The sequence below is a fragment of the Anser brachyrhynchus genome (assembly GCF_964034855.1).
Source record: "Anser brachyrhynchus genome assembly, chromosome: 22".
Lineage (NCBI taxonomy): Eukaryota > Metazoa > Chordata > Aves > Anseriformes > Anatidae > Anser > Anser brachyrhynchus.
In genome coordinates this window covers 6,810,659-6,827,568 of record NC_137715.1, presented here as the reverse complement: position 1 = coordinate 6,827,568, position 16,910 = coordinate 6,810,659, and the positions used below count along the sequence as shown (strand labels likewise).

Genomic DNA, 16,910 nt, shown 5'->3' with positions numbered 1-16,910 from the left:
CTTGTTTCTCATGTGCCTTTTGACCAGGCAAGCCTTTTAGTCCTGGAAGTATAATTTCTGTTTTTGATAACGTTGCAAAGTACTGGCAGTAGTACAGCCAGATCCCCAAAGCTACATGCAGGTTCTTAACTGCACCCAATGAAATAGCACCGAAGTAACGAAACTCCCTGCAGAACTGACCTCACCTGGCTGTAAACTTTGCAAACAAAAAGTAAGCAGAAGTCACCACCCTAGGAAAAAAAAAAATCCCCGAATTGCTAAGATAGGTGCCTCTGTGCTAATAAAATGGCTTTCACGTGTTAAGATGGAAGTAATTTCTGTATTGCCGCTCAGGCCCGTGAGGGAAGCAGGTGTCTGCTGTTAGATGAAGCAAATGGAAATGTGTGTGTCATGTATACAGTGGAGGCTCGTTGGCGTCTGTATTGCTGCCCCCCTAATGCAATCATTCCTCTTTTAATAGGAGAAGATCGGTGTTTATGAGCTTGTCGCAGAGAGAGAATGCAGCTCCTTCCAGATCAGAACAAAAGCTTCCAGCCAACTAACCTAGCGGTCACAAGGAGCAGATGGGAAGGACGGTGCTGAGCAGCCTCAGGGCTGCTTGTCCTGGGGGACCCCGTGCGTAACCCGCCGGGCGCTGCAGGGCTCTTTGCGCGGCTGTAGATCAGAAAAGGAAACTGGCTTGCCAGGGTGACTCTTTCCAAACGGTCATTTGTAGGTGTTTGATCTCTCCTTGTGCAAGCAGGGCTGCAGAACTCTGGGAGCTTTGTCAGAGGATTTTTTCAGATGTGAAGAAAAAACCTTCAACTTGTTATTAGCTCCTTCAGAGTTTTTTTTTTTTTATTTTTAATTTTAGAAACGCAGCATTTACGGCATCCGTTGCTGAGTGTATTCCCTGTTGTAGGCATCGCATTGCCATCCCTTTCATAGTTTTCACATAATTTTAGTTTTGTCTGTACTGCTTCCCACTATAGGCTATTACAGTGCTGCCTTCCTCTGCTGGTTAGGAACCCTTTCTTAACTGCTAGTTGTTAGCAGTGATAGCGTTGGTATCAGCTTATACCTATTTCTTCTGTCCTTTAGGATAGAGTCATTTTTCCTCTCTGTTATTTAGCTCTATGATATGTGTGTGTTTAGAGAGAAAGTAGTTATAATCCTCTTCAGGCCTTCTGTGCTGGAAGAGCTTAATTTGGCTCCTTCTCCCAGGCTGTTGCTGACCCAGCTCTGCCTCAGCTCATCTTTCTGCGTGCTAGTGCTGGTGCTCGTCATCTGCGTGCAGCAGGCTCCTGCTGTTTGCAATTTTAATGTTCATTGCTTTGTTGTTTTCTTTCCTTGGATTCCGTTACCACTTGATGCGTTGGATCTTCTGATACAAACTGCACTGGGCGATGCTTCATGCACACCTGCTTTCCCTCAGGAACGGAGTCTTGAATATTGCTGTAGGTTTTTACGTTGCAGCATCTCGGTTCTCTTGTTTTTCTTCAGAGCTCCTTTAGTATCGTAAGTCTCCCTTTCGATATTCAACAAAGAGATTTTATTTGCAGTGGTGAGTGAGCGTTTCGCTTCCAGCCCCTCTGCCTGAGTCAGCTGTGGTCCCACGCAGCCAGCAGGCAGGAGTGCACCTGCTTCTGCCCTGGTAAGCGGGCGCTCGGCTTTCTTCGTCCATGCCTCTGCTCTAGACTGGAGGCCTGAAGGTACTTTGGCACCTAAGAGCTGGCACAGGAGAGCTTTTTGGAACGGGCAACCCCCATTGGTACACAGATGAAGAGGAAACTTCAGTTTCTATTACTCAGAGCTGTTTGACATTGCCTAGCACTTGTTTGCCAACATCTGCGTGGCGGATACGATGTGTATGTACACAGATATACGTGCAGACCTCGCCGTGCATACATTTTCCACAAAAGATTTTAAACATACAGTGCTTTAACGATATTTGTTGTATAAACAAATAGTGCAGAAGCAGTGCAGAGAGCAGAACCTGCCTCAGCTTCAGAAGCTGTTTCATAATCCCCTGGTTAGGATTAGAACATTAAATGAGTTAAGCTGTTTCAAGTGAAGAGCATCCTTGCCTTAGCATTTAACGTTTTCGCTCTTTTATTCGGTAGCAACTGACAGGTAGTGGTGTGCTGCCATTATGTACCGCCCACTTACCTCCTGTGGGGTCTGAGTAATGGGACACATGTTTTTCTTTAGCTTCCTCTATCAGCCTTAACAATTCACAAATATTAACCGTATTTTTTGTACTCTGTGCTCACCCATGCTACTCTTCTGTAATATTCCAGAGATCTTATTCATTCTCTTTCCCAGTGAGTGCAGTGCTTTGTTTTTGCTTAGGATGCTAGTCTTGCAATTCAGGATGAGAAGAGGCATTTTTATCTGTGTATGAAAATACCCAAATAACTTCGCGTTGCTTTCTGGGCTGAGCTCTCCCAAAACACAAGGACAGCTCAGTGTCATGTTTTACTTGAGGAACACTGCAATCCATGCAGCTTTGAAGACTAGTCTCTGAAAGATCAGACATTGTGATATTTGCTTCGGTTAGGAAGCTATTTGTTCTTTGGGAGTAAGTTTTACTCTGTAAAAGTAAAATGTGTCAGGTCATTGAGCCTCCTGGTGCTGTATCTTTGTGGTTAGCATCAGCTCAGTGGCAGAGGAATGGAGGCAACATTGCTGCTGTGTCATAAATCCAAGGGTGAGGTCCTTCGTGTCTGTCTTTCAGCATAAGATTTATCGGTGCGTCTTGCAGTCACATTTTTCTCTTGGCAAACAGGAGGGTTGTTGGAGTAGAGCTCTGCGTAGGCACGGTTTGGTGGCCGGTACCGCAGTACTGTAGGGGGTGATGGATGCCTCCTGCTGAGGATGCTTCAGGAAGGAGGCACCGCCTCGAGCTGGAGTCACCTCCACAGAGCTTCCCTGTCCTTGGAGTCCTCTCCCTGGATAAATCAGAGCAGCAGCTGGAGGCGGAGAAGACTTCTCTTGCTCCTTTAAGCCTGATAAGTGTCTGTTGTGGGCACGGGACCTGGGAAGATGTATGTGGGTCACCTTCAAGCCAGAGGTGACAGCCACGGAGTGCAGCAGGTGCCATTTGCTGTCAGCTGCAAGATCAGCTCTGGTGCCTTGCTGCAACTGGGATTCGTGTTGTCTTGACTAGTTCCTAGCAGTAACCTACTAACTAGCTTACAAAGAGCTTGTGTAAATATACCTGATGGTTTTTTAAATATACTTGCAGGGATTTTGCTCCCTGTGTTTGCTGCTGGGCGGTGCTGGGGAAAGGCACGGCCTTCAGTTTGTGCTGGGGGCACCCAAACTGCGAGAGCTGCAAGTGTTCCCTGACAGCACTGCCACTGTAGCACAGGGCAGCCCGCTGGGCTCCAGCAACTCCTGTAACGCCCTGGACTTGTGCCTTGATGCCCTAAAACATATGCAGGAGCTGCCTGTGCCCGCGTCCTTGCTCAATTGCCGGACAGACAGACAAGAGCCCCTGTAACAGTGGTGCTGGGGATGTGAGTGGGGAGATTAAGAGGAGGCCTCTGGAACTGTTTGTTCCTCCGTCCTCTCTAGGTGTTTTTCGGTTTAGTTGTCTTCTATGTGGCCGGATTTCCTCAAATTGTCTCTTGGACATTCAGGAAAACCTGCTTCGGTTGGGCGACATCCTTTTCTTGCGCGAGCTGCGTGGTGCTGAAAACGCTTGCGTGTCGATAACATATTGAAGTTTTCTGAAATCGTTTTGTAGCTTGTGGAGGGTACGGACTGCGGAGCTGGGGGCACAGCGAAGCTGCTAGGTACAGCGGGAGGTGTTGGTCAGTGCTAAGGGAGAAACGGGCTTGTGCCGAGCGCAGGAGGAGGCGCTGAACGGGGCGGGCGCTGGGATGGCTGGCATGGGCCGTGCTGGTACTGCTGCAGAAGAAAGTAGGGTTTGCCACACATCTATCATGTTGTAAAGCCGGGGAAAGGAACGCTTGGTGCTGAATTTGAAATGCATTCCTTTATATTTATGCAGGTCCTTAAAGCAAAGCTTGCACGTTCCCAGAGGCGGACAGAAATAACGCAGAGGAGTGGCAGCTCTGCCAGGCACTCGCGGTTCGTGTAGGAAGCAGTTTGTCAGCGAGGATTAAAAACGCGTTTGAGGACTAGTGCTGTAAAAAGGCTTAATCCAGGAGCTCTCTGGATGGTTTTCTCCAGAAATATCCTACCTAATGCATTTATCAGGGCATGCTCTTCAGAAAATAGTCCCCTCACAAATGAAAGGTGAACTGATAAAGCGGTGAATGCTTTTTCAGGTGACGAGCCTTAACAGGCAGGGTGTCTATTTCAGAAGTCCGCCGATATCCACGATTTTTTATTACAAGAGTATTTAATTAAAATGTCTTACTACACTTCACATTCTGGTAGATAAAATGATTTCAAGGCTGGAAACAGATGTATTTTCTGTTGTCACATATGTCAAGGGCAACTAGGCATTACTCAGTAAAATAATGAATTAATTCATTTCTAAATAGCAAATACTCTAGAAGAGTTGCATTGTTACATAAAAAGCTGATCTGTTACAGGGTACGCTTGCTCCAATACACGTGGAGAAGAATTTTCTGTGATTCGGTTCTCAAATGGCTCAGAGGGCTGCGGGGGTGAAGGCTGAGCAGGATGGCAATGCATGGGGAATCATCGAGGCACGTGTGTGTGGATTTAAGGGTGTCTCGAGAGAAAACCCGTTTCAGATTGCCCTTAGCAGTAAACTGTCACAGGCAAATGGTTTCTGTTGCCCTGGCTGCAAATTTCTGTTTGACAAATAGTTGGGCTTTGACTCTAATTAAAAAAAAAAAAAAAAAAAAGACATCCTGGGCAGTCAAATTTAGATTTGCTCTGAATTAAAAATTTCAGTCTGTAGCTAGCAATAGAGACCTCACCCTTTCCATTGTTTCCTCTATTTCTAGAAGCATTTTGAGCTCAATTTTGATCTTTCAGCTATTGTTCTCTGGGATAATTCAGTGGAAGCAAATGGGGCTGGGGATGTAGGAAGGGGTAAGGTTTCTCTTTGGTGCTCCTCAGCCACCCTGCCGAGGTGCTTTCTTGGGATGGGGCAGCAGAGTATTGGCTATCAGGTTATTTTAGCTGCCGATCCCCTTGTAAAAGTAGAGGAAAAAGCTGAACATAGTCTCTTGAAATAGGATTGCTCCTTTGACTTAAACAAAAAAGGCTGGGGGGAAGACACCCCCACAAAATTGGTTGCAATGATATTTAAGTAGCGATAGGCTGGAGCTGGCAGCCTAACTTAATTTTCTTCTATTTATTACTGATCTGTAATGTTTCTTATAGAGTAGGAAATATCATTTGCATCTTGATGCATTTGTAGAGGAGCTTTATGGAGATTCAGTGGAGCTGGGGAGCAGCTGGCTGAGAACGAAACCTTCCTGCAGTCTTCCGGCGATGCCCTGTGCTGCACTGAGTGCATATATCCAGCGTGGAGGTCTCAGATTTTAGTTTGCTGAGTAACGTGAGGGAAGTAGAAAAGTAGCATCTTCATTCTGCCCTCTTTTCCCCACGTCGTGCACCTCTAACCCAGCACAGCAGCGTGAGATGGGGTTACCCAGGCTTGTAGGGCTCTGCCAGCAGCTGCTGTGCCGTACCAGCTTTCAGAAAGCCCCAGGGTGGTGGTACCTGGCAAGAAACATCTGCCAGGGAGCACTTTGCTACCTTCTGGCAGGCTGCAGGGTTCAGGGAAGCTCCATGAACACCAGGGTTCATTAGCAAGTTAACATCATTTACCTTGCAGGCTTTCTCCTAGGTATTTCTTAGGTATTTTTCCTGAAATATTGGGTATACTAGACTGTAATGCAGAGGTCTTGGTTACAACCCTCTTTGTTGATCAGAAGAATTTGGAGAAATCATGAAGAGAAAGAGGAACTTGTCAGTGCCCTCACAGTACGTTAGTACTCGTGAGACCAGTTTGTGTTTTATGGGTTTACAGAAGCTTTGACGCTTGCCTTAGTAAAGGAGAAAAGTACAGTGTTGATATTTACTTTTTTTTTTTCCCCCTTCCCTCTCTTTCTCGTAGTCTATGCAAGCAGCGAGGTGTCCCACCGATGAGCTGTCATTAACAAACTGTGCTGTGGTGAATGAGAAGGACTTCCCATCCGGACAGTAAGTGTGCAGTGTTGCTCTTTCAACTTTTAATCAAAAAGGGATCGTTTTCATAATTTGGGTGGAGGTGGAATGGAATTTCACATTTGGGAACGTAAATACAGTAGGTTAGTTAACAAAAGTTCTGTACCTTTAGAAAACAAAACTTTGGATGTGCCTCATCAGCAATGGAGATATTCAAAAACGTTATTTTCTGTGAAGTGTTCCCAGCTTGGGAACTGGAGCTGCTTAAGTAACTATAAACACTTCTTAGTGAAGGAATTCAGACCTTTTTTGAACTTTTTTTCTTTTTTTTTTCCTGTTGTTGCTGTTACATAGAATATTTGAGCTAATGGGTAATTTTCAAATAGATTTTTATCGTTTAATTGTGTTACTAGGGGCATCTTCCCACTCCTCATCATACTGGGGTACTGAAGAGTAGCGTCAGCAGAAACCATCTCTTATTCTAGGGGTTTGCATGCACAAGAACAACAGGGCAAGGCAACCAGAGCGTGAGCACAGCAATTTGGATACTTTAATTACAAGTCTGTGTGAGTGATAGAAGCTGAGTCTGGGCTTTACTTTTCTGAGAAAGACAGAAAACACATTAATTTTTCAGCATGGAATGTACAGAAGGGCTTTGCATTGAAGGAAGCCAATTCAAATACTCAGTTCCCTTGCTTTGCTGCAGCAGCGAGGTGGCTCTCTAAAGGACTTCCGTATGCAGATTGCAGACAAGTAATTAGTATCAGCTGAAAGAGAGCATCACACATAGCAGGAGGCTAAAGGGCTTGGATTTTTAAAATGGGAAACAGTGTTTAACAAATGGTAATGATATACTTTGGGCTTTAGCGTAAAATACCTGGCCCAGATAAATTCTGCTAAGGGTGGAAAATGAGCGGCTGTGAACTGCAGGGAGCACGGGGGCCCTGCGTTTGCAGCCGTGCTCTTTCTGTGCTGTCGGTCGGCTGTGCTGCTACCCTGGAGAGCTCCTGCATTGCACCGAGCTGGCCTGGCCTCCTGCTGCTCAGCAGAACTGTGGTTGCACAACCCTGCCTGTAGTGTCAAATGAACAAACGCCAAAACCCAAACCACCTCGCTCCCAAAACAGCAAAACTTTTAGTCGGAAGCAGGCAAAAGTGTCTGGTTGAAGGTAGGGGTGTCCTGCTCTCTTCAAATGATGTTTTTCCCCAAGTAGATTTTTTTTTTCCCAAAGTAATGGACTTACAAAAATACTCGAACTGAGCATTGTACCTCATACATTATAAAAAAGTTAATTTCCTGAAATGTGGATGTCCTAGAAGGACCCAGCTTCCAGACCTACAGCAGCCAGCTGTTTTCCTTTCAGTCTGAGAACCCTCCCTCATTATCCAAGTGTGCAGGCAGCGGTATCCTGAGACTTGCTTGGTAAGCAGGCTGGCCGTGGTTCCGGCTGAGATGATTCTCCCCAGGAGAGCTGCCTATTTCTAGAAATTGGGGCTTATGAAGAAAGCAGCATATGTTTGGTTGTGAACAGATGCTATAAATTGTTTGGAAAAGTATAAGACTAGAGTACAGAGAAACATCCCAGCATTCAGCTACTACCGAAAGATGTAGTCATTCTGCTGCATTGCAGATATACTGGGCAAGACCATCCTTACGATCTGCTGCAGTACTGTGCGTGCTGTCAGCAGTTTGGGTTTGTATTGCCCTAACCATGACTGGCTGCAGAGATTTTTTTTTTTTTGTGCTAACAGCTACACGAAGGGCTTTGTTTTAACACTTAGGTTTGGTGCTCATGGTGTAGAGATCTTGACCTTAGATCAGTGAGATGGTTTATCCCCGAGATGCCACTGTAGATCTTTTCACGCTTCATTTTCCACACCCTGTGTGTTGGGGCTGTATGAATCATAATTTTGTGACGCAGGAGTTCATGGGATGCAATGCTTTGCTGTGGTTGCATTGCTGGTTTGGTAAGTGGCGCTGTCTGACGTTCCTGTGACATACTCCTCTCCTGAGGGCTCCAGAAGTATTTTGGAGAGAGAAGCAGACGTTGAAAGCAACCGGACAGTGAATGGGGCAGCAGTCTGGGAGGAAGCCAGGGCATTTTATATGAATGGCATTTTTTTTCCATTGACAACTGACTAATTATTCTTACCTCTATTCCTGTCTTTTATATGGGGAAACCATCCCTATTATCTCATGCCAGTTTAGTTATCTGGGTTGAAAAACCTTGCTGGATAATGTGCATGGGTTTCCAGCATCCACCAGAGGAGGATTCCTGTAACAACATGGGCAGATACTTACCGAATTCTTAAGATGCTCATTGGGCTCGTTACAAAGATGTGCAAGGTATCCTCTCCTGTACAAGAGCCATGTTCTTTCTTCACCAACATAATATTAACCCGCATGTCCATTAGTTGTTACCTGTTACGGTTTCTGTTGGCTTGCTCAGCCTGGCCAGCAGGCTTACTGACTGGTGGTATTCCCTGGGAGCCCTTAAGAACCTGCATTACAGTCGTACTTTGGTGCTGATGGTTTCAGGCAAGGCTTTGCCCGTGAATTAGAGCAGCAATTTCATCCATTAGAGCTCTTGGGAAATAGCTGGCCCTGGTGACTCATTACTCCTTTTATTAGGTTATAAGCAGAAGCTGTTAAAGAGGTGGAGATTTTCCCCATGAGTCTCCATAAGCTCTCCAAGCTTCTTCCTGGTGAACATGAATGTTGGAAAGTGCATTTTCATTTTCCTGCTGTTGCCATATTTTGAATGTTCTTAATACTTCGGTTTCTTGCAGTCTGTGGGAAACTCTCTGCTTCTGCTGTTGCTGAGATGTGGCTGTTCTTGAAGAGTCTGTCAGGATTTGACCTTTTCTAATCTTATTATTTGGCTGTAGTGTTTTTTTTTTTTTTTTTTTTTCAGAAAGCTGATTTATTTCTTCTTTTCTCTCTCTTTTTTTCCCCCTTTCTGGACATTTATTTGACCTCTGTCAGGCTGCGCTGTCCGGTGTGCTGGGAGAGGTTTTTGTGAGGGCCAGGGCCTCACCGCCCTCTTATAGGAAATAAGTTCTTCCTTATATCTAATCTAAATCTCCTCTCTTTCAGTTTAAAGCCGTTCCCCCTTGTTCTATCACCACACTCCCTGACAAAGGGTCCCTCCCCAGCCCCCTTTAGGTACAGGAAGGCTGCCATAAGCTCTGCCTGGAGCCTTCCCTTCTGCAGGCTGCACACCCCCAATGCCCTCAGCCTGTCTCTGCAGCAAAGGTGCTCAGCCCTTTGCTCATCTTCATGGCCCTCCTCTGGACTCGTTCTAGTAGGCCCATGTCCTCCTTGTGCTGGAGGCCCCAGGGCTGAACACAGTATCTATTCCCTATTACAGATTTAAAACAAAACAGCCCTTGGAGCAACGTACAGTCTGGAAGGACGGTCGCCCTTGGCTCTTCCTACAGCAGCCCAACCTGATGTCGGTCATCGGTGCTGCAAGGGCACGGTGCTGGCTCGTGCTCAGCCCGTCTGCCAGGATCCCAGCCCCTTGCCCGCAAAGCTGCTTCCTGGCCAGTTGGCCCCAACCCGTGCTGCTGCAGGACTTTGCGTTTCCTTTGGTTGAACTCCGTGCTGTTTGTGTCAGCCCCCGTCTCCAGACCAAGCCCTGCTGAATGGGAGCGCAGCCATCAGACGGGTCAGCCTGTCCTCCTGGTTTTGTGCCATCTGCAGACCTGCCAGGGGGATGCTCTGTGCTGTCACCCAGGTTTAAGGTAGCGTTGAGATGGTGTTGGCCCGGCTACGGGCACCTAGGGTACTCGGCCGGTGCCTGGTCTGAAGCTGGGCTTGGTGAGGACAGATTTCCCCTTTGTGAATTCATGGTGACTGCTCCCAGTTGCTTTCTTGCCCTTCAGTGTGTTTGGTTTCCAGTGTGTTTTGGTTCCCAGGTGTAAGGCGAGGCTGACCAGCCTTGTAGTTCCTTGGATCCTCCTCCTTGCCCTTCTTGAGTATAGGAGTAACATCTGCTTTCTTCCAGTCCTCAGAAGTCTTCCATGATCACCACGAAGCCACCTTAAATGCCTTTTTCTCCCTTGCTAAGACTTGCAAGGAACCAAACTACCTAACAGGTTTCTGGGTTTAAGCTTGGGGCAGGAGGAAATGGGGAAGGAAGGGCGCACATCCCTGCCGCTGGGGTTGGGGCACCAGTGGGTGACTTAGGGCCAGAACCAGTAAAGAACCAAATCACTTGTCCGCCTGATGGAGCAGGCACGTACGTACCGCTGCGTTTCAAATGCTTTCTTACCCTGCTGTGCCACCAGTGCAGAAATTCCCGCAAGGTTTTGCGAGCTGCCCTGTGTGCGCACTGAAGCTAGTGATGGCTGGTCATCTTGGTCTGCAGGCCACACGTTTCCTCTAGTCTCAGAGGACCGCGTGCTCTCTCCACGTGGCTGAAGCTGTCGTGCATGTGCAGCGTAGCCAACGTATGTATGTGCAGATCTGCTTTTGGATGGTGCTGGAGTCACTGTGTGTGAGCAAACGAAGATATGTGTGTGTGTAGCACGTTCACTGGCTGGGGGGAGGATGGCTGGGAATGCAGGCTTTGGCTGTTAGCGTGACTTGTCTAGCCCTCAATTTCTAACCATGGATAAGAGGCTCAGGAAGAGGGGACACCACAGGTCGCAGCAGTCGGTGGCCATGTGCCTCCTGCGGGTCATGGAACTGCACGTGGCTGCAAGGAACAAACCTGATTCGGCCATCGCCCCTGCTGCCAGCGCGCACAAATCCCATCTGCGTTTTGTTTTGCTTTCGTATGCCAAAAAGAAATCTGCCTATCGTATGGTAAGAGCTATCAGGCATAGGTTTTGGGTATTTCCCTTCCTGATGGCTTTGCTTTTGAGGGTGACAGACAGGCACGTGCAGTTGCTGCCTCTGTCTGCTTCTGGTGGTTTGTATTGTTTTGTGTTAATAGTAGTGTTTCTGGTCTTCAGGTCCCGTGCAAGGAGCTGTAGGTCCTAGCAAATGGGAGGGACAGTCTCAGTGCCTATTGGATTTTACTTTTGTACAGGACTTGCTTCTATTTTTTTCAGTAATCAAACCTCTAATCAATGTACTAAGATCCTTTTATGGGCTTTGCATCTATTTCATATGAAAATCTCAGCTGGGATATATATATTACTTGTGTTGGGGTAAAATCTTACAGTTTCGGTGTTATATGCTTGAGATGTGAGCCTGGTGTTGATTTTAAATATAGCAGCCTTTGTCTTTGTGGTTATAGTCTGGTTCTATCACGTTTGTACAGAGCAATTCCTGAGGTAAAAGGCTACCGGGGGGGGAACTTAAATAGTAATTATTAGCCTTTATTTTTTTTCCTGTTACAGGTCCAGGTATAAGCTGGCTCATCTCTTTTGAATTCTCCTAGCACTGGGAGCAATGCACAGGGATATATATTGGAGTAAAATACTGTTCTCTCTTCTAGACATGTTATTGTGAAGACTTCTCCCAACCACAAATACATTTTCACGCTGAGAACCCATTCCTCTGTTGTTCCTGGCAGCATCGCGTTCAGCTTGCCCCAGGTACTGCCTGGTTTGACTTACTGTTTTCCTGTAGAATAAGCAAAATGTCTTTTGAGATTTGGATTGAAGATAGCTAGACTAATTGGAGGGAGACGCCTCCATGAACGTGAGCTGCAAATTTGATTTCTGAAAGCAAAAGTTCAAAGAGGCATTTACTGTAGCTGAAGCGAGCTTGATTATATTCCTTTGTACGTTTAGCATATTCTGGAAAATACTAGGAAAGGTATAATTTAATCTTTTTAAAACCCACCAGAAACACACTTTCAAAAAGAAAAGCATAAGCAATGTCTGCTATTGGTTTTGAATTTGTATTGTTCTCTGGTTTTCCTTTGTTTTAGAGGGTTTTCTTTGCTGTGTTTCTCTTTCAAAGACCTGCAGGAAGTTTTCTTGACTATATTGAGTGTTAGGATTTCTAGAGATGTGCAATTAAATGCATAAAATAGATTTAACTAGTCACCTCTTTCTTAATTAAGTCAAGTTACTGCATGCTAAATGATGCTTAGAATAAATAATTGATACAATTAACTTCTAAGTAGAAAAATTAATCTTGTAGCCATCAACTGACTTACACAGTGAGTTGCATAATACACAACAGCAACAAACATGGTCACTGGCTTAATGCTTCTGTATTTGTCTGCTAGTAACTAGTCTAGAAGCTGAGTCTCTGCTGAGTGTCTGTGCTGCAAACAGACTTTTTTCCTCAACAGATGACTTGGCATAGGCCCCAAAACCACTTTTTGCTTTTTGACGTGTTGTTCAAATTCAAATTTGTCCGGATGAGTGGGTGCAGAGAATGTTAAGTTACCATATGTCCAGTTAAGATTTATGGTGCCAAAACTGAAAACCAGCTATCAGTAGAAGTTATTTGTATCACAGAGTTGAAATAAATGTATTTGTGGTCTAGAATTGATTTTTCTTTTCTTAGATTCCAGTAGTTATTGTTGATCTGAGAAAGTTCTGCTAAGGTATGAGGTAGTTTGCTTGCCCCTAAAAAGCGCCTCTGGTAGTAGGCGTTACAGCTGCTGGTAAATGAATGTTCTGTTTGAGTGTTCCTAGTGCTGGGGTTTAACTTCCAGTATTTGTTAAAGCTTTGGATAACTGCAGCCAGTGTTACACAAAATACAAATTCACCTCAAGTCCCATCTCATGTATTTGTGGAGGGTCATGTAATGGACGCTGAGGCTCTGAGAACTCCAAGGAAGTCTGGTCTGCATTTGTTACATACATCAAGTTCTTGACCACCTTCAGATTGTAATAATCTGAACTCTCAAGCTTAAATAGTAAGAACCATGGAAAGTTTTGTATACTGGAGAGAAGAGCAAAAGACGAAGGGCAGTGTGGTGATGACAAACTTCCTAGCAGAAAGTACCCAGATGAACACGGGGATTGAGCTGTACCTCTTGCCACAGAGGACGTCCAAAACAGTCATTCTAGCTGAACTTAGCTTTCCTTCCTGTTCCAAAAGCTGGTGGTAGCCTTAACTTGGAGGGTTCAAGCGAAGCCCAAGAATCATGGGAGTACTCGTATGCTGGCCCACCGTTCTTGCACTGGTGGTCCCTGGTGCTTGATATTTCAGGCGGAGGTGAGTTTAGGATATCTTTTGCTGAAGAACTGGAGTGTCAAGAGGAAGGGAGGAATTCTTACTGGCCATGCAGTTAAACAGCTGTAAAGAATGAGATTAAGTATGGAAAAACAGTTTGTTTTTACTTTCTCAGAAATACCAGTAAGTGCACATAAGACTTCCTGTTTGGGCTTTGATTCTAACAGGTGGATCCCTGTTAGCCAAGGGAATTCTTTCCTTAAGCCTAACTCCAGTTTTGAACCGTGAACATATTGGAGAGGAAGCAAGGGGGAAATTTTCATTTTTTTTTTTTAAAGGTCATTGTATGCCTTCTACCAGACTTGTTCCTTCTAGGATAAGAAGCCAAACATAAATGACCATGAAGAACAACATTTCAAATGCAATTTTAGCGGAGCCTTGTGTAATGATACTTACATACTTTTGTGATTCGTGCCTCTCAAAGGTTGTGATATTTAAGAGATGGTGAATACTGCATCACTTGGAATGTGGACTGTAAATACACACTAGCCAGTCTGTGTCACAAGAACCATTGGAAAAATACCATTTTTGCAATTATTGAACAATAACTTCCGGCATTGTAAAGGTCATGGATTTTCACGTCACATAGTTATTGAACCATTTCCGACTTCTCATGTGGTTCTGTGCTGCACAAATTTTTTTAAAGGAGTTTGAAGGAAGCTAATGGTTTTGAAAAGCTCCATTCTTACTAGTTCTCTGAACAAATTTTATTTTTTTAAGTTATAACTTCACATTGTAACAATTTCCTGCAACTACTCTTTACACGTAAGCCTTTAAAATAATTCACAAGTAGACTTTCTTGCCAGTTGTGCTACCTCTTCTGTGATTGATCATCAATGGAGCTCTAGTAGGAAAGAAGCAGAATGTCAAAAAAAAAAAAAAAGAAAGAAAAAAAGAACACCAATTAACCAAACAAAAAAGCCCCCAACAACAACAAAAACAACCCACAAAAAACTCTAAAACGTCCTGTATGATAACTTTAACATCCAAGACAGTGGTGAGTAATAATATGAAAGAAATGGGGCAGGATCACCTCTGAAGGTCAGAAAATAGGATTATTAATAGAAATGATTCCTTTATTTTGACTTGTTTCCTGTTAATTTGAGGGTCTTTATAAGATCTGGTTCTGTCCTTTTTTCTTCTTAGGATTCTCATGGTGGGGAGGTGGGAGCTGTTTTGCTAAGTAAGGATGCTGGCTTTGAGTAGATGTGTTCTATTGAAAGACGAGATTTCTGAAGTTTCTGCCTTGTTCTTACAGAGAAAATGGGCTGGACTTTCCATTGGACAAGAGATAGACGGTAAGTCAGACCGCGGCGTGATCATGATGGATTCCGTGTTTCCATACTGAAGTGAAACTGTGTTGGAAAATCCCAGACTTTCAACACTTCTTCAAGTAATGTGGGGCCCTCGTTGGTTAGAGGGAGTTGCCCCTGTGTCTGCAGGCTTCTTGTCTCTTAAAATTTGCAAAACCTAGACGAGTATTTTGACTTATCTTCAGACATCTGCCAGTTTACCTCTGTATGGAACGTCAGTGTCCCCACAGATGTGAACGTTGAACATGGATGCTGGGTGGTCTGTCCTTGTGGCTTTGGAGAACACTTACCAGCTAGCAGAAAGCCGATGTTGTAGTTGAGGATATTCTTTGCACCTAAACTTTGAGAATGGGGAAGTTTTAAGAGCTGTCAAAGGCCGGCAGCCTGCTCTGGATTTGCTGGCATGGTGAGATTTGTGAATAGCACTGATGTTTTCACTGATACTGACAGCAATATTGCTTAAGGGAGAGCCTCCAGATCATCAACGTAGGAATATAATCTCAAAAGATAATGCTGGTTTTCTTAATGTCAATGTCAAGCATGCTGGAGTGCAGGAAATCATGACCCTGTGCAGGAAAACACCACGGTGTGCCTCTCAGGTGACTCCGGCAAGAGCAGTGTATTTCTCATGCAAAGAGTCATTTGAATGTTGGTGTTTGTACATACTCATTTATAGAGTTTCTTGCCCTCCTGTTTAACCTGAGCTCTTGCAGGAACGTGGGAGGCATGAGTGTTTTCTGCCAGTCAGTGATGAGGCTGGCATTTACACTTCTGTGTTCTCTTCAGTGTTTCTTGATTGGGAGGCTGCAAAATTGAGACCAGTGTGCATAGTTCCTGTATGTTTAGGCGCTTTATTAAACAAATGCCTTTCGGGTCAAAGGTACTTCACTGTACCAGAAACGTAAACGACTCTGTGAGAATACATATGCAAATTCAGCTGCAGAGTGTAGTTTCTTTTTTAAAAATAAAATAAAAAGAGGATGTCTCGTCATGCAAGTTACGCTTAAGGTATGCCACCCACAGGCCAGTGCTGCAGAACAGTGCTTTTGAGAGCCCTGAGTCTTTTCATTGATGTTTTGTGTTTGCTTGGTGCCTGATTGGTATTGTTTGTGTGTCTCACTGTGTTTGGTGCTCAGCTCGTGGACAGACCGTCCACAGGAAGGCTGAAATCTATAGCTTCTTGCTGTCACTCCCCTTTTTAACATGTTAAGCAGTAAATGCCTTTCTGCTCAAGGGCACTATGATGCCAGTTTTGACAAGTGAAGGATTCTGCATTGTGATGAAGGGAAAGGGCTGCATCTTGAGTTCATGCAAACTGAAGATTTGTATTCCACTGCTCAAATTCAATGGAGCCTGATGAATCTTTGCTAATGTTCAAAGAGGCTGATTTGCATCTCTCAGCTTGCATGCTCTGTCCTTCACTTGCACACAGTTACCTCTGCTAAAGCTGTGGATGTGAAGCAGTTAGGGAGGCTCACCCTTGTCTGGTGATTTTCCCAGCTCCTTTGGTCTCAACGGGGTCATGGGGATGGGTCATTACTTGGGTGAGCAGTATGAACTCTGTCGATCCCTTTCTGTAGTGACAAGCTGGAGCGGGTCTGTTTGCCTCTGTGCACAAGATGCCTCATAGGTATTGCTTTGAAGTTGTTTCTTTTTGGTAGCTGAGTTAAGTTTTTTTTAAACTGAAGAATCACCCCCCCCCCCGTTTTATTTTCCTGAGGTTGGGGGCAGACTCAGGATTAACTTCTTTCTCACCCTTGTTTGTTTGTTGATCAGTAATGCGTGCCAGCTGGCTTACAGATAAATGCGTTTTAATATGAAAATTATTTGGGGAAACGAACACTAATATTTAGCACGATCAGTTGTTAGAACAGATTTGTGATTGTACTTCTACAAGACCCTGCTAGAAACTTACAAACTCTGTGGGAATGTGTTTTGTTTTTTTAAAAAAGTGAAGTAATTTCAAGCAGGGTGACTAAATGTCATACGACTGCCTGCAGAGTATAAAGGATCTGTAAAGCTATTCTATGGGTAGGGAGACATGTTCAGAAAATGAGTGACTCACCAGGGCTCCCTTTCTGTCTTGTTCCCCCGATAATGTGAGAGCTGTGGTTTAAGGGCAGTTTAAAGGTGCAGTCCTGTGCTTAGCGGGACAGTGCTGTTGAGCCCCTGGGCTTCCCAGGTGAGCGGATCTCGAAACCGCACCTCTGGGGAAAGGGGACTTGGTGCTGAGCCCCTGAGGTGGGTGCTAGCGTCTGGCTTTAGTGCAGCTCGGCTTTGCCGGCTCCTGTGTCGTGCTGGAGGTGCTGGCTCTGTCTCAGCATGGGGATGTCTCTCTTCTCAGCCTGC

The 16,910-nt window shown here is 45.0% G+C and overlaps 1 protein-coding gene across 4 annotated transcripts in view; it reads left to right on the top strand.

Annotated features, from left to right (window-relative positions):
- The window catches only part of NSF (N-ethylmaleimide sensitive factor, vesicle fusing ATPase), a 78,204-nt gene that overhangs the window by 6,316 nt on the left and 54,978 nt on the right, over window positions 1-16,910 (top strand). For 2 of the 4 annotated variants that reach the window (XM_080565076.1, XM_080565078.1), the window contains exons 2-4: window positions 6,050-6,135; window positions 11,549-11,648; window positions 14,507-14,546. In XM_080565076.1, the coding sequence (XP_080421202.1) occupies window positions 6,050-6,135; window positions 11,549-11,648; window positions 14,507-14,546 (226 nt within the window). Of the gene's footprint in view, window positions 1-5,317; window positions 5,441-5,767; window positions 5,917-6,049; window positions 6,136-11,548; window positions 11,649-14,506; window positions 14,547-16,910 lie in introns of those variants that run through there. The other 2 variants (XM_080565075.1, XM_080565077.1) reach the window with 2 other exon arrangements.